We start from the raw sequence: 16,674 nt of genomic DNA on the forward strand, positions 1-16,674 counted from the left end.
AATGTAGTTTATAGTGTCAAAGCTATCTAACATAAAAACTGTTGTTAATTGGTGACAATTTTTGTGATTGTATTTTTGTTTGTTAGATTGTTCTTCTGGTTTATTTTCTTCTGCATACTACTTAACCCTATGCACTTGAAGGGGCAGTATTTATAATTTAGAGCTCGTATGGCCAGCTTTACTGGCCGCCGCTAATTTGTTGGAAGCATGGATTAATTTTGGACTATTCATTCATTTAAAAATCAATCACTCCAATATTACATTTTATTTTTTGAGGCCTATCATTTTCCAGTAAAGCATTATCATCCCCACGTAGCTGAAAAGAAAGAAAACCAATGATGATTTCCTTGAAAGCGGAAGATCTCAAATAAATAAAATGTAATTATTGGAGTATTTGATTTTCAAATTAATTAATAATTAAAGTCCAATAAGAAAGAAGCATCTACAGTGTAGGTTATATTAAAAGACTTGTATACTATAACAGCATGTTGTTGAAAATATCTGTTTATATGTTTTATATGTGAAAACAATACATGTTAGGTAAGGGAGTTATTGTTGAATTAGATGGATTGTCATAATGAATCATTCTAAACCACAAAATTCATTGTGATTTTTTGTATTCATATTGTCTGAAAAACTTTAGTTTATTCCATTACTTAATACGTTCGCTGCGGCAAAAGATTCCCCATAATGTACCCGATATGCAGCATAATTCGAACTCGTGATTTTCGTTCACTTGGGCTTATATTGATTCATTATGGTTTAAAAACATGTACCAAGTATATTACATGATATTACGTGCTTACACGTAAATAATGGCCGGGACTGTCTGGACAGTGTCCCACACTTTTGGCATAGGCCTTTTTTTAAGTAGATAAAAATCGTAATAACTTACCAATTGTCATAAGTAATATCCAAAAGGATCAGACATGCCCCAGATGACCTTGATTTTCACTGGATCTGTCTCCAAGCAACGGAACTGTCTGGACAGTGGTCCCACACATAGCGTATAAAAGTATAACAATGTGGCATGGTACAACGCTGTTGCGTGGTTACTCAACACAAAAAAACAGAGATATATTGTTTGAATAAATGTAATATGAAAAATAACACATATTCTTTACAAAGGATAATGTAAGAGCCCGTTTGTTACACACAAAAACTATTTACACTATTTACAGTTCCCTGTTACCAGTTTACAGTCTTCGGTGGAAGATGTCAAAGCATTTTTCATTGTAAAGACCTGGTTCTCCCACACATGCCAAGCAAACAGATCTTGTTTGTGACCTTTTACTCTCTCTGGTACACACTCGGCATGTTTTCATTGTCAACCTATTGCTGTCAGGACGAAGCCTGAGTTTTGTAGGTGTATGCCAAGATGGTAGTGGTAAAACTGGTTCCTCCTTCTAGGGGAGGAATGACTCTAAAACTTAAAGTCGAAATTTCATACATCAATATTTTTCTGGCTTGCAAATTAGGAACCTTACTGTGGAGCTGGTGGGCATTTGTCATGATCATTTGGAGAAAATGTGCAAATATTTTCTTATACCAGCAAAGAGTTTTTCGCTCTGATGGGTAATAGGCCATCATTTGGTCTGACCTATCTATGCCTTTCATGAACGCGTTGTACTTTAAGATTGGGTTTATCTTTCTCTTCACCTTTTCTGTTGATATAAGTAGCCATTTCATTTTCAAACTCCGTTGAAATATACATCACTTGCTGTTTATCTTTCCACTTCCCAATCATGATTCCGTTTCCGTACATTGCGATTTTTTCACCTTTTTGTAGCCATGCTTCTTTTACCTCATCTGGTATATACTTTCTGTTTGATCGCATAGTACCCGTACAATAAGTACCTTTCTGAAGAATCTTACTTGCTAGTGTAATGCTATTGTATTGTATTGTCCATACATACTGAGTGAGTGTTATAGAATTTGCCATCCAATAGATGCAATACAACATTTGCCATGTGCCCTTTCCCACCTACTTCATCAGTTACACCGCAGTACACAAGAAACTTTAAAATTAGCCCATGTGGGTCGGTCAGGGTATACAATTTAATACAATATTATGTCGTTTCCCTTTGATGTACTGAAAGAACAATCTCCCTCGCCATAACACCATACATTCATCTAATGACCGTTCCTTCTGTGGGATAGTACAGATCTTTCATTTTCTGATTAATAATCAATCAAGAGTCGAACCTTTTGTAGGCGATCTTCAGCATTGGCCTGATAAGGGGAATAAAAATAGATACAACGTAAAATAGCAAGGAACCTATCATGGCTCATGTACTGTGAAAAACATTTGGTTCCGATAACAGCCAGTATGTTTTCCAGTAATCCTGGATTCTCGGTAGCTTTAACGTTCCAGTATGCAACAACAAGGCAATGATAGTTTTCAATTCATTCATAGTAAGATCTTTCCATTGTCCAATTCTTGATTTAAGGGTTAGGCCAGTGGAAAAAATACAATGAATGCGTTTTGATTTGTAAATTTCACAATGTTTCCAGCAATATTACATCTAAAAGTAAATTGAAAAAATCACTTGGTTTACCATCACCAGGTACGTCAACCAACAACCCTTGATTTCTTCTAGTATCCAGTTGCCTCAATCCGCTGGTGGTTGGCGACCGTACAGGTGGAGTATCATCATTGTCTTCACTATGTATTCGAACTCCTCTTCATCTGTAGAAAACATAACTTCCGAATCATCGCCAGAGAAAGATCTTCCTAAACCATTTGGACCCGGTTGTTCATCCATTCTAAATAAAGGAAGTTATGCCGCATCCGCGTAAATAACAAAACTAATACTAGTAAACACGCCGGAAAACACTACTAATAACACTAGTAATTTATTCACTCGTAAAAAAGCCTAGGTTTTAATGCGCATTGTTTATTCAACAAAGGAACGAGGAATTAGGAACAACATTTAATTATTGTCCGCTATATAGCAGCTATAAACAAGCCAAAAGTTTTATGTTCCGTTGTCACTGTCCCGACAGTTAAACCGCATTTCCAGACGGAACTGAGTTAACAGAAAGTAAGTATACTTTGTATAGAACAAGTTTGAAAAGTTTCAGAGACCTTCCGCAAGATTGAAGCACGTAACAGGTGAAATAGTCGAGTGCTACAGGGTTGGTTGCGCAACTATCTGGACAGTGGTCTGCAGTTTTGACAAGGGGCATGGTACTGTCTGGACAGTGGCCAGCAGCAAACGTGTTAACAGTCCCATTACAAGGGTTTGTCATTGATCGTCTTGAACATTTCATTAATTGTTTTAATATGATTTGTCAATAACACAGAATTGGTGAATAATGTTTTTCATCAGTCAATGTCTGTTAAATGAGATAATCACAAGAAAATTCATTCATTCATATAATATTATTTAAAAGGAGAAATTATTAAATTCCAACTTAAGCCAAAGTCAGAGTTGAGAACACATATCTTATATTGTAGTAGGTTGTCTCTCTATTTTTTAATGGCTGAGCAGTATTCATTAGTTGTTTGGTGTGACAACTTTGTGATACTCTACCATAGGCTAATGTTCACCAATACCCTTATACAATCATGCAATATAGAGTATGGTAAAAACTAACAGAAATATTTTGTTTGACTTCTAGTTGCTGGTCACTTTGCGGACACATTGGTCAGCCGACGTTGGTCCGTATTGTCAGTCCGGAGGCTAATGACCAGCGTGGGTCTCATTGGCCCAGGTGTTTTCCTTCTAGCTTTTTGTGCAGTTGACAACCTACTGGCAGCTGTCGTGTGAGTATAGGTGTTCTTTTGATTAAATCTTGTTAAAGTTTCTACAGTAATACATTTTGTCACCTGTGTAATCTTGTTATTACAATTGTAACTGCTCTGTTACTGACCTAATTTGAACTATTTTACATGTTGCTAGGTGATGTTGTCTGTCTCTAGTAAATCTAAAAAATTAGTAGTATGTAGTTTGTAAAAGTGAGTATAACATTATGTAATATATGTTTGCCAACAATGTGAGGACATACTGTTTACCACATTTAATGTTGTATGGTTGTAGTGTTTAGATCTACAACTAAAAGTAAAAAACAAAAACAAAATGTACAACAACAAAAAACAGCTACATACACCTTCATCTTGAAGATGATTTGTCATTTATTAGTGCATGCTTAATCAATTTTGAAGACCACACCATAGATCTTAGTTTGATTTACCATTCCGGATAGGTCGGCAAACGAGACAACATTAAAATGTGATAAACTTGATGTCCTTCCATTATTGACAATCAGATATCATTGGGCAGTGCAATCATTTGCCTTAATTTTACAAACACTGTTCATTCAGAGTGCTTATTTTTCTAACAACATTACCTTAACATGTTCAAATTTGAGAATTCTGGTTAATAATCGAGCAGATTTGGATTACAGTAACTAAGTTAGACAGTTAACACCTTGATTGATGAACAATCTCTCCACAAGAATACCAAATACAAGTTATAATAAACTTAACACGTTCGCTACCGAGCGTCACGTATGTGTGACGCATGGGTGTTTCTAGTGGACCAAATACGAAACGTGTAGTTTCACTACAGGCCAGTGCAAAAGTAAACTACCATAACCTCAGACTGAAACTCTTTTTTTGTTAAAACTCATTTATATTTTCAAAATTTATGTCAATTAAAAAAATGCTTAATTTACTATATTAACCATTTTTTTAGTTTCTAAGGTTCTTTTTTTACGTCACGCATGCGTGACGTCGGGCCACAGCGTTGTGATAATCTGCTGCAGACCCGACGTCACATATGTGTGACTGTCAAGAAAAATGTGTATTTAGAAAATCTATTACACATCTATATTGCCATGTTTATTTTATTTTTGTTGTTGTTTGAATAAAAACGATATTGTACAAAAAAAACTTGTGTTTATTTTACAAACTACATATATAGGCTAAACGAGATGAAATAAAAAAGAACAAGTTTTTAGTTCTTGATTTTTTTTTTTTTTCTTTTTTTTTTTTTTTTTTTTTTTGTTCTCTTTAGAACAAGAAGCTTATAAATTGCACTTAGTCCTGTGAGAACCTTTGCGCTGCTTCCGGAGTGATAGGATATTCAGGATGGGTAAGGTTAGGTAGTAGGGGGCCGCCTGCTATCGAGATCCATGAGGAGAATTAGGGCACTACATCTCAAAGTCATCCCGGAAGAAGGGGAGGCCAGCTCTGAACCAGCCTCTCCAGTCAAAGTAGGCAGGGGGTGCCACACCCTTGTTGAGGTTAACAAGAACCTCTGAGGTAAGGGAACAAACCCCACCAACTCCAACAGTCATCTTCCACAGTAGACTAGACCTATCGAATTGCCCATGAACCCCAGAATCTCAACATTTGCGGTTAGTGATGTGCCGCTACTGGACATCCATACGGTTGCCCAGATTAAAGTGACACATCGGTTTTTGCTGTGCCCAGTGGTGGGTTCAACTGGAAGGTATAAACCCAGCCAGAAGTGATCCCTGCTGGGTGTAGTTTTCTTGATTACTCCTTATGCCAATCTCCAAAACATGGGGCTGCGCAAAGTCCAATTTTGTTGTCACTGTTATCTGTGCAAACTTCACAATAGTAAATCGTTGCCTTCCTCTTCTTCTGAGTCTTGAAGCACTGACGACATCTTACTCTTCGGTCCCCCTTCACGAGTCTGTGCTGTTCATTAGGCCTAGGTCGAACAGGGCGTTGTGGCGTTGGCTGTACTTGAAGGAAGTGTGCTATGATTGTGTTTCTTAAATCCAAATAGGTTATCTTACTTCCCCGGTTCTTGCATAGAATGTAACTTGCTATTCCAGAGAGATGCATCAAGGAGGTGGAAAAATATTTTGACATACCAACGAAGTGACTTCCTTGGAGTACTATAATATGAAATCATTTGATCACAGCGATCAATGCCACTCATGTTCTTGTTATGTGCAAGTACCATTGAGGGTTTGGTTATGGTTTCACCTCTTTTGTTAATTACTTCTTCTGTTCCGGGTCCATGGGTTGTGGAAATTGTCAAAACATTGCGTTTGTCCTTCCATTTCATAACGGTTACACTTCCTTTTTGGCGACTTATACATTCACCCTTCTTCAGTTTTGCCGTGATGACCTGCTGCGGATTTCCTGCTCGATTTGTTTGTAAAGTACCACAAACATTGGTTTTGCACTGCATCAAGTGCTCTGCAAGGTCCACGCTGTTGTAAAAGTTGTCTAGGAACAATGCATGTCCCCTTACCTATGTAATCCTGCATCAAGCGAGTAACAACTTCAAAGGAATGTCCTTTTACGGGATCTGATATCGTACCTTTGCCTGTGTATACGAGAATATTTAAAATATATCCATCTGGAGTGCAAAGCTCATAAAGCTTAATGCCATATTTGTGGCGCTTGTTTTTGATATATTGTCTAAAAGACAATCTTCCCTGCCACAATACCATGGCCTCATCAAGTGACAGATTCTTCGCAGGACTGTAGGCTCTTGTGAAATTCGTCAAAAGATGCTGCAGTACATTTTTTTATTTTATGCAATTTGTCATCTGCAGAATCAACATTTAGGGTTATAAAAACATAAACATCTAAGTATCGCCTCAAACCTATTTCTGGACATGGTTTTACCAAAGATGGGGTGGTCATAAAAGCTCACAAGTTTGACCAGCAGTGCTTCATGGAAGGGAAGTGCAAGTTTCCCATCAGTATGGAGAGGAGGCCTAAAAATTTCTTAAATTCCTCTAAATTTACAGGCTTCCACCATCGCATGTTTGAATGCTTGGTAGTAGGAGTTCCCTGAACAAATAAGGCACGAGTATTTATCCAAGCTACAATTTTCTTTAACACGATTCTTCATCAAATATATTTAAAAATATTTCAACAGGATCTGTCGATTGAATGTGTAATCTGTTCTTGCCCAGTAAAATTGTGGACCTGAGGTTCATTCTTTGTGTCAGTCCAAACACCTTGTTTACTCTGATAATCATCATGGATGTTTGAAACAACAAACAACACGTTTGGATCATTGGAAAATGTTTTCAAGATTCATTACATCATCATGTACTTCTTCGAATTGAACCTCTATGCAGGGTCCCCACCCGACCGTGAAAACCGTGAAACCGGGAATAAGCCGTGAATTTCGTTCACCGTGAAAAAACCTTAAATAAGCCGTGAATTTTGTTTACATACCGTGAAAATCTCTACAACTTTTGAATAAATAAAATCAAATCACCACGGGTCGTCGTCAGACGATCATATGGGAAAGTTGACCTTCGCTATTGCAAAGTAAAATGTAGCACGCAATGTAGGGGATAGACCACGAAGTTTGACAGGTGCTGCTATCTGAGCGATTGTACTGATAATATGGTTTATAAACAAATGAGGAAAAGGAAGGGCCGGTGGGAGATGACGCTTCCGGCTCAAATCACGTGAGGCCTGTCTTTGTCTGTCGCCAGTTCCGGGCCTTGGCTACGCTACGCGGCCGCTGTAAACAAGGCATTCTCTGATTGAACGCGAGATTAATAACACAATTTAATTACTTGATAGATTGTCGTTTAATGTAAACACTTTTCGTATTGGAGTTTTATTGTATCAGATATAGTCTATTATTGTTTTCATAAAATAAAAAAAGTATACAAATCCTTAATCTAATGTAAGGAATTTAAATTACATTTTAACTTAATTTCATTCTATTAAATCCCTTATTTTATTTAAATATTAATGAGAAAAATGCTATTCAGTACGATATCTATATCGTTGTGTGTAATGACTGTTAACACAATGTAATAATTATAAAAAATTTTAATGTATGGTGGACAATAAATTGAATTAATTTAGGGTCTTGCGTAAATAAATAGTATAATAATGTGACGGAGCAGAACCTACACGACACATATCAATTAACGCAGCGAGACCATAACTTTATAGGCCTATATAACTGTTTTTAATTACCAGTAAGGTCGTTTGAGAAAACAATTTTATTTTTCATCTCTTTAGATATTAAACGGTTGTGATATGCGTTTTCCTTATCAATAATATTTTTTATGATTCCTAAGCTGCATGGATATTACGAGTGTACACGGTTTTAAATCTTTTATGGTGAATGTGTGTTTAAATTGTATAATGTATTAGTAAAATATTACAAAATGAAACGTCATGTTATATAAAACGTTAGAAAAAAAAACCATTGCATTTTTTTCTAACCAGGAAACAACAAATGTCAAGTAACTTTGTAGTGTTAAGCTTTATTACTACAAAACTACAAAATCGAGGAAGTCGTCCAAGTATAATTTTTGTCGGGTTCCATACGACTACGTTAACGCTATTAATCATTTCATGCAGATGAAAAATATATCGTACAAGGTTCATTTATTGTAATGTGGTGCAGTGATGTTATGGTTAAAAATAACCTTTGTTGTCTACTGTCAATGAGAGTGGAAGGGGAGGGGTATATCGTGTACTCCACTCCCCATCCTCGGGACAACAGCTGGTTTCATGTCTCAACATGAAAGATTTGTTTCCCCAGCTCGGCACTCCAATCTTATTCTTATTGTGAGAATTGGTATAAAGATTTAAAGCTTTTCATTCAACTCATTCTGACACTTTCTCACGGAAATTCCTTTGTTGAAAGAGGCTTCTCTGTCAACAAACAGTGTATAGTTGAAAACTTGAAGGAGGAGAGTTTAGTCGCATTGAGAAAAGTTTGTGACGGCGTATCAGCAGCAGGAGGATTGGAGGCAATGGAAATCACTAATGAATTAGTTCATGCTGCCAAAAATTCCCACGCCCACTACTCGGAGCACTTGGCAAAACAACGAGAAGAAATGAAAGACAAAATTAATTCTGAGAAAGAGAGGAAGTAAGCTGCAATAGAAAAAAAAGAATTGGAAGCACAAAAATTCCAGGTTTTGTCCGACGCCAGGAAAAGGGCAGCTGAGTTAGACGATAAGATACAGGAACTTAGCAAAAAGTGCAAATCGTAATTCACTTTTATTCTAGACATTTTTATCAATTTCTTTATTTATGTGTACAAATATAATTTTTTTTGTATAAACTGGTACCAAATAACTTTTCTTATAACAAGTTGTATATAATTTTTTATACATTTAACGTTTATATGTTATTTTAATTTCAATAAAATTGCCTTTTCTTATGTACTAATTAAAATGTGAACCTGTGATTATGTGAAAATTTTCCTGTGGAAGAAATTGATCGAAATAATAATAATACTGTGTTAAACAAGAAAATAATTTAATAATCACGCAAGTGTACTTCATGGACTCAAACGAGTTAGCCTTAGCCAACGTACGAATCCTGTCACCCTGCAACTTGTCTAACCTGTCGTCAACAAAGTTCTCTTCAGATTTCAACAAACTTGTAAGTTAAAGAAAATTATGAGCTATGTGCATGCTAATTATATTGAAATTTGTCTTTGTCATTGCTTTGATGACTGTTATGATGATGTTTTGTAAAAATAATATGCCTTGTTATATTCATTATGTAGCAAATCGCACATTAAAATCGGGGCTAGCGCTCGCCGCTCATTGCTTGCGTCGTAACCGAAGAGCCTATTGTTATTTCGTTCTTTTAGACGTTTCCGTCAATTCCTGCACGACCAATGACATCGTTAGTCAAATGGGAAGAAGTTTTATATTGTATTTTACCGCTCTGCCGCGTCTGTAGTGTTTTTACGTCTCAACTTCGCCCCTCTCCAACACGATTTTGTTTGTACCGGTAACGTTGTTTATGAAAACTTTCCGACCTTGAATTTTTAATTTTTTTAACCGTGAAAACCGTGAATTAGCCGTGAATTTGAGTATTTTAGATTGAGTGGGAACCCTGTCTATGTCATCTGCTAAAAGGGCTATTTGGGTTTAGGCCCAAGTCAACGTACATATTTATTGGTTCAAAATGCTCACCTCATCACTAGATGAACTTGGAATGTCTGAGTCAGGAACATACTCAGAGGCACCGTCAGAACTAAATAATTCCATCACTGTCATCTTCGTCCATCTCACGATCGATTTCGCTCACAGGACATAAAAAGGTCTCTTCCTTTCACCCATCGCACGATAAAACAAAAAAAGCAGTTCAGTTTTAACTACAAAAGCACATATAAATCTTCCACTGTTATAGGTTTAGACAACAACACGAGGATTGGAAATATTACACAGAAAACCAGGTTTGCCAATACGATTCCCAGGTTTGCCAATACGATTCCCGCATAACAAAAATAAAAAATCCCACGCTCAGACCATGCGACCAGTATATGTGACGGACATTCCCACTGACCGACATGCAATAATATAGTTGGAAAAAGTAGACCGACTGGCAACCAAAAAAACATTTAGTAATACAATCCGTGTGTCACAAATACGTGACGTCGGGCTATAGTTTGTGCCCCGAGAGTCACACATGTGTGAGACGTTGGTCTATGGTATGAATCGGTGCGTCACAAATACGTGACGTCGGTCTATTTTAAAAGTCCAATTTTAGAGTCGGTAGCGAACGTGTTAATGTATGTGCTTTATTGAGCATGATTTGTCAAATTTGTTTTAACCTTCAATAATTATACATTTAGTACATATTTTTCTCATGTTTTGATAAAAACTTCAGTGTGAATAAGTTTAGTAGTCATTACATACTTACTTGCATTGTAAAACAGTATTAAATTGTAATAAATACTGCAAGATATTAAACAGACTTTGTGCTTTTAACTTAGCAGACAAAATTTAATCATTTTTACACTAGAAGGAAAATCTTGATTTGGAAGTTGTTTGAGTATCTCTAGTCACAATTACATTTTTATTGTACATACAAATCAAAATGTAATCTTAAATAATATTATCATTTTAATATATATGAGTATGCAATATTTACTTTTCTTCTTTACTTTTCAAACTTTTTTGGCAGTCATTTAACTTTTTATTGGTAGACAGTTTTTTTATACCGTGGAAGGGTGTTATTTAAAAATCTTAATATATAATATGTTGTGTATATTGTTAATTTTATTTATATACTTTACTAGTAAAGCAGTTTTATTCCCTATGGTACTGAAAGGATAAATTTACATAGTTACAATGAACATGTTTTCAACTGTTGTTCAACAGTCATCTTTGGGTCTCAGAGAGGCAAGCACTGCAGCCTTTTGTTGTAGTTGGGTTAATCAAGTTTGGTGTTCTTTTAGTTTTTTTCCGTGGTAGGAATGCACCCAGCAAAGAATAATAATATAATATTATTCAAAATCTGAGATAGTCAAAACAGATGACATGTCAAGGTTGCCAATATAGCCAAATGAAATATACCACTGGAATCAGCAACTCTTTTTGATTTTAGTGTTATACAAATCATGATGAAAGGTGTTGATTTATGCACTGTAACAAGTGTTAGAATGATTCATGTCAGATCGCCCGAATTAAGGTAACTACCGCTTGACACTAAGTTTAGATCACCCAAATTTAAGCCATTTGGAGGGTTAAGATCTTTTCTAATGTGACTTTAATGTGACAAGAATACGCTGAGTAACCCCATTCATTCACATAATTCGTCTTATACAAATGGCACTGAAAGATTTTTTCCAATTGTAAGTTTTAAAAATTCTACTGGTTTTTAATTTTCGTCCTTCACCTTGTAATTTAAAGAGTTGAGATTTTCACACAACTTATTAAGATACCAGACTTTGATTCTTGAGAACTTGTTTATTGTTAATACATAATGATGGTAATAGCAATCCTGGTTCTATTTTAAAATCTCTAACATACAAAAACTATATAAAGTGTTGATTTAAATCAGGTTTGTCTCTATCTCGATGGGTCTGTGCGCGTGTAACTCCGCTGGCCACCTCAGTAACCATGCAGACATCGCACCCAACCATGCTGGAGTCACATTCGCTATATCCAACACATTGGTAAGTGTGAACAAAAATTTAACATTATTTTTAATTGAACGGTGTTGAAATTATTCAGGTTTCTCTTTGAGAAGAAATTAGAAGATTCGAATAATAAATGCGTACACTATTTAAAATTCAAGTGTTATGTTTTAAAGTATAAAATGTAGAATATGGCTATATTTAGTTCTATACCTGAAAAAAGCCTATTCTATTTTATCCACTAACGTTTTGTTCTAGTATTGTAACAAACTCTGACACTATTAAGTAGTTGTTATCATTAGTACTTATCACATAATACACAGACATTGTTTCTAAGGAAGAGCAGACTTTAACTGCGATTAACCTACAATAATGAAAACCGTATTCTTAAAAATATTAATTGATAGTTAAGTGCAAGTAGTTTCAGAAATAGACTACTTATTATAGTTGCGTTATTATAACACAACTATTGTGTTATAATTATTTCTATTCTATTACATTAAAAAAGAATAAATATAGATCCCAACTTTTAAGGCATTTTGTATTTCTTGTGCTTAGGAGAATTCTAAATATCTATAAGCCTTATATAAAGTGAACGAAACAGGATTTTCTGGACATTTGCTGTTGTTTAGTGATTCAAAAAAATCAGTAACATGTTGCAGAATCTGCAATCTGATCTCTTCCTTAGGTGAATAACTAACCTAACACAAAACTACAATCTAGGTTAAAATAAACAAATCATACCAGAACATTGTGATACGCATAAGTCAGGAATCACAACCACAATGTTGTGTGTCAACTTAACTAACTCTAAAAGATGCACTTAATAAAAACAAAACACAACACTAATTATTAAAACTGAACTACAGAATACAAGTCGCAATAGGTCTGCATTAGCCTACCAACCACCTAGGTCTGAAATGGTAAATTATCTGTTCTTGCTAGATAATTACATGCTAACAAAGACCGATGTGTAGGGGCGTTGTCTTGAAGTAAAAACCACCCATTTTTCAGGGTGTTTCCTCCTGATGGCATCTCTTAAGCACCTAAGGATTTTCACATAAAGTTCTTTGGTCAATGTTTGTCCCTCTGGAATTAACTCATAGGGAATTAAATCTTCGTAGTCAAAAATACACTTGAAGGATAACTTTTACTTTGCATTTGTCCAAATTTTTCGTTTCTTGAAGATGTTTTCATTTTCCTTTCAGAGGACTGATGTTTTATTTTAGGACCATAGAGAAAACCGTGTTTAGTTACCAGTACAATTTTTTCAAATAATCCGGATCTGCATCGGCCATATCAATTAACTCGCCATTAACATGCAGTTTTCTTTTTGGTCGTCCATCAGCATTCTTGGAACCACTCGCAAACAAATTCGATACATGTTCAAATGATCATGAGGATGCTTGGACTCTTGCCATGTGATAAATTTACATCAAATACAATTTTCTCAATTTTTACTCTTCTGTTTGCTCATACAGCATTCCATTCGAAATGGAAAAGTGGGAACTGGTACACAATGCCCCTGATGTTGAAGAGGCATACAGAACATTTCAGACAACTGTCAGACAAATATTGGACCACATATGCCCTAGAAAAAAAGTAAGAGCAAAGCCGAGGGGCAGACTAAAAGTTCAGTATGACCAAGAGTCCAAAATACTCACCAGAAATGAACATGATAGAACATCCATGGCAGCAAAAAAGAAGGCCTACGATCTCAAGCTTAAGAGTCTCAAACAACATATGGCTGCTAACTACATCACTAACTCTGACAATAAGTCTAAAGCCGTTTGGGACATAATAAACTCAGAAAAGCAAAGTAAGCAACAGAAAGAAAATTCGACACTGAAGATGGAGATAGAAGGAAACATAATAGACAACCCCGCCAAAATAGCCGAACATTTCAACCAATACTTTTCCCAAATAGCAGATTCCACATTAGGCGAAAATAGAGAACATCTGAAATACACAGCCATAACTCATCCGATTTTGCTTCCACAAAGAAATTGTCAATCACTAATTTTAACACCAACAACTGTTAAAGAAGTCTTGGGAGTGATAGCTTCCCTGAAAACTAAATTATCATGTGGAATTGATGAAATTCCTTCAAAATTAGTAAAACACTGTGCCAAACAACTAGCACCACCACTGGTTACCATAATAAATCAATCGTTTTCCTCAGGCCAGTTTCCATCCCCCTTAAAAATATCAAAAATATACCCAAAGCACAAAAAAGGATCCATCACTAAACCCGAAAATTACCGTCCCATTTCACTAATACCAACTTTTTCAAAAATAATAGAAAAGGTAGCACTCTTAAGAATGTTACAACATCTGGACAGATATAATCTAATAACAAAGAACCAACATGGCTATCTCAAAGGACGATCCACCACCACAGCTGTCACTAATCTAATTGAATATGTCATAGATAAATTAGAAGACCACAAACACGTATCAGCTGTCCTATTAGACTACAGTAAAGCTTTCAATTGTCTAGATCATGATCTTATCTTGAAAAAGATTTCAGCCCTAGGTTTTGAAGGCTTGGTGAAAGATTGGGTGACTAGCTACCTGAAAGGACGCAAGCAAATAGTTGAGATTCAACAAAATGTAAATGGGAGTAAATGCATGTATAGATCAAGACAACTCACAGTAAGTAGAGGAGTGCCTCAAGGCTCAGTTTTAGGCCCCTTTTTGTTCATACTTTTTACAAACGATTTTCCAAGTTTTATCAATGACAATTCTGTAGAAACCATTATGTACGCAGACGACACAACTCTTTTGTTTACAAATAACACAGCACAAAATCTAATTTTGGATATTTCATCAGCAACAGAAAAATCACTCCAATACTGCCTTCAAAACGATCTGGTCATAAATCAATCTAAAACCACCCAGATCAATTTTAGCAGAAGACAAGAGCAGATTTCCTAAAATACCTAATATTTTAGTTGAAAAAAGGCAAAACTGCTTGGCCTAACAATGAATGCTGACCTCTCCTGGACAGATCACATACGCGATCTGACCAAAAAACTTTCATCTGGCACTTATGTGGTAAAGCGAATGAAGTGGATAGGAGGTTTGGAGACGGCAAAGACAGCATACTATGCTGTAGTGGAGTCCCACCTCAGATATGGCTTAATTTCATGGGGAGGAACATCTGAAACCAATCTCAACAAAATCCTGATACTCCAGAAAAAAGCTATAAGGGCACTCTATAGCCTCAGCCCTAGGGAAAGCTGCAGAGAAGCTTTCAAATCCCTGCACCTTCTTACTGTCATAGCACTATACATCCATGCAGTCGTCATCTACACCAGCCAGATGGACCTTCCTAGAAATGAAAATGCTCACTCATACCACACCAGACGAGCAACGGACTACATTCTCCCTGTACACCACACATCGCAATTCAGCAAAAAACCTTCTTACATCGGACGCAAAATCATTAATGCACTATCACCAAATCTCAAGAACATGAAAGGGAACAAACTGAAAAGACATTTTCGAGACTGGCTGATGGAACGACCTGTATATTCATTGAAGGAGTTCTTCGATCTTCTATAAATACCACATCAATATTTGTAAAGCAAGAAATATTAATCTAAGTTTTTGTTATTATCTACTATTGACGCAATTGTATTTCTTAAAGAAACAACAAATAAAGAATATTGTCTATTGTCTACAACTTGTCATACTCGGTCAATGATTTCATCACTGGTCGCAGTTGTCCAATACGAGGGTCATCTTCAATGTTCATGCGACCTTGAAGAACGATTTTGCCATTCATAAACTTTACTTTTCTTCATTGCCTTGTCTCTTTAAGTATTAATAAACAACTCAAGAGTCTCACTAAGCGACTTTTGAAGCAAAATACAGAATTTAATGTTCGATCTCGGTTCACTGTCTTTTATTTTTTAATTGAGAAGGTTAACCTGCAGCAGACACATGGGTTGGATTTCTATAATTAACATGTGTAACTTTAATGATTTAGAGTAATTTAAGTTTCTTTACAATTACATTTGCATGTATTTTTATTTTTATATTGTTATTGTAGAACTTGGGGTTGCTGCTTAGTTTTTTCTTTCTTTTAAGGGGAGATGTTTATCTTTTAAAAAGCTGATGATGATTCCCCCCCAAGTGCAAGATTTGTTTCTTTTTTGGTTGGTATATTTTTCTCAAGCTGTATATTGTTGTATAGTGTATCTACATGTATTTGAATAATAAAAATAAACACATTTATTATTATATATTTTAATTATTTAGTCATTAACCTGAATAACTTTTTGAACTAACTATTTTCGCTACAATACACAAACAATTATGTAAGTGTACCCTGTTCACGAGATGTTTTACATTTTTTATTTTAAATGGGTTTGACAATATGAAGTGTTTTAAACTATCCGCAGTTATAATTAGTTTCAATTATAGATTAAACTTAATAATGAAATTTATTGGATAATTTGATTGAATTAAATAATATGCATGTGAATTTTTAATTAATTCTGGCAATTTATTAGTTGTGTTGGGTGTGTCACAGGCAACAATCCCTGGTATCTTGTGTGGACCACTTACTGCGGAATTGGTGACGACGTCTCATGGCCGTTGGTTCCCTGTCTTTGTGTTGGCTGCGGGAGTCAACTTCACCGCAGCTGTCATATACTACAGTCAGTCGTCCGCGTCTCAGGTCCTCTGATCCCAGTGTGAGTATCGGTTAAACATATGAGTTCCAAGGGCATTTTGAACTAAGTGAATGGTTAAACAAGTGTAGATTAATGCAATATAAAGTAATGGAGTGTATCGGATTTAGAATTGTTTG

The 16,674-nt window shown here is 35.6% G+C and overlaps 1 protein-coding gene across 3 annotated transcripts in view; it reads left to right on the forward strand.

Moving 5' to 3' along the window:
- Positions 1 to 16,674, forward strand: part of LOC124366089 (sodium-dependent phosphate transport protein 1, chloroplastic-like) — a 56,643-nt gene that overhangs the window by 24,672 nt on the left and 15,297 nt on the right. For all 3 annotated transcript variants that reach the window (XR_006922776.1, XM_046822350.1, XM_046822337.1), the window contains exons 7-9: positions 3,625 to 3,769; positions 11,780 to 11,894; positions 16,396 to 16,558. Coding sequence is in view for 2 of the 3 variants with exons in the window: in XM_046822350.1 (XP_046678306.1) it covers positions 3,625 to 3,769; positions 11,780 to 11,894; positions 16,396 to 16,551 (416 nt within the window). In the remaining variant the exon portion in view is untranslated. The remainder of the gene's footprint in view (positions 1 to 3,624; positions 3,770 to 11,779; positions 11,895 to 16,395; positions 16,559 to 16,674) is intronic.

The sequence above is a fragment of the Homalodisca vitripennis genome, chromosome 1 (assembly GCF_021130785.1).
Source record: "Homalodisca vitripennis isolate AUS2020 chromosome 1, UT_GWSS_2.1, whole genome shotgun sequence".
NCBI classification, from domain to species: domain Eukaryota; kingdom Metazoa; phylum Arthropoda; class Insecta; order Hemiptera; family Cicadellidae; genus Homalodisca; species Homalodisca vitripennis.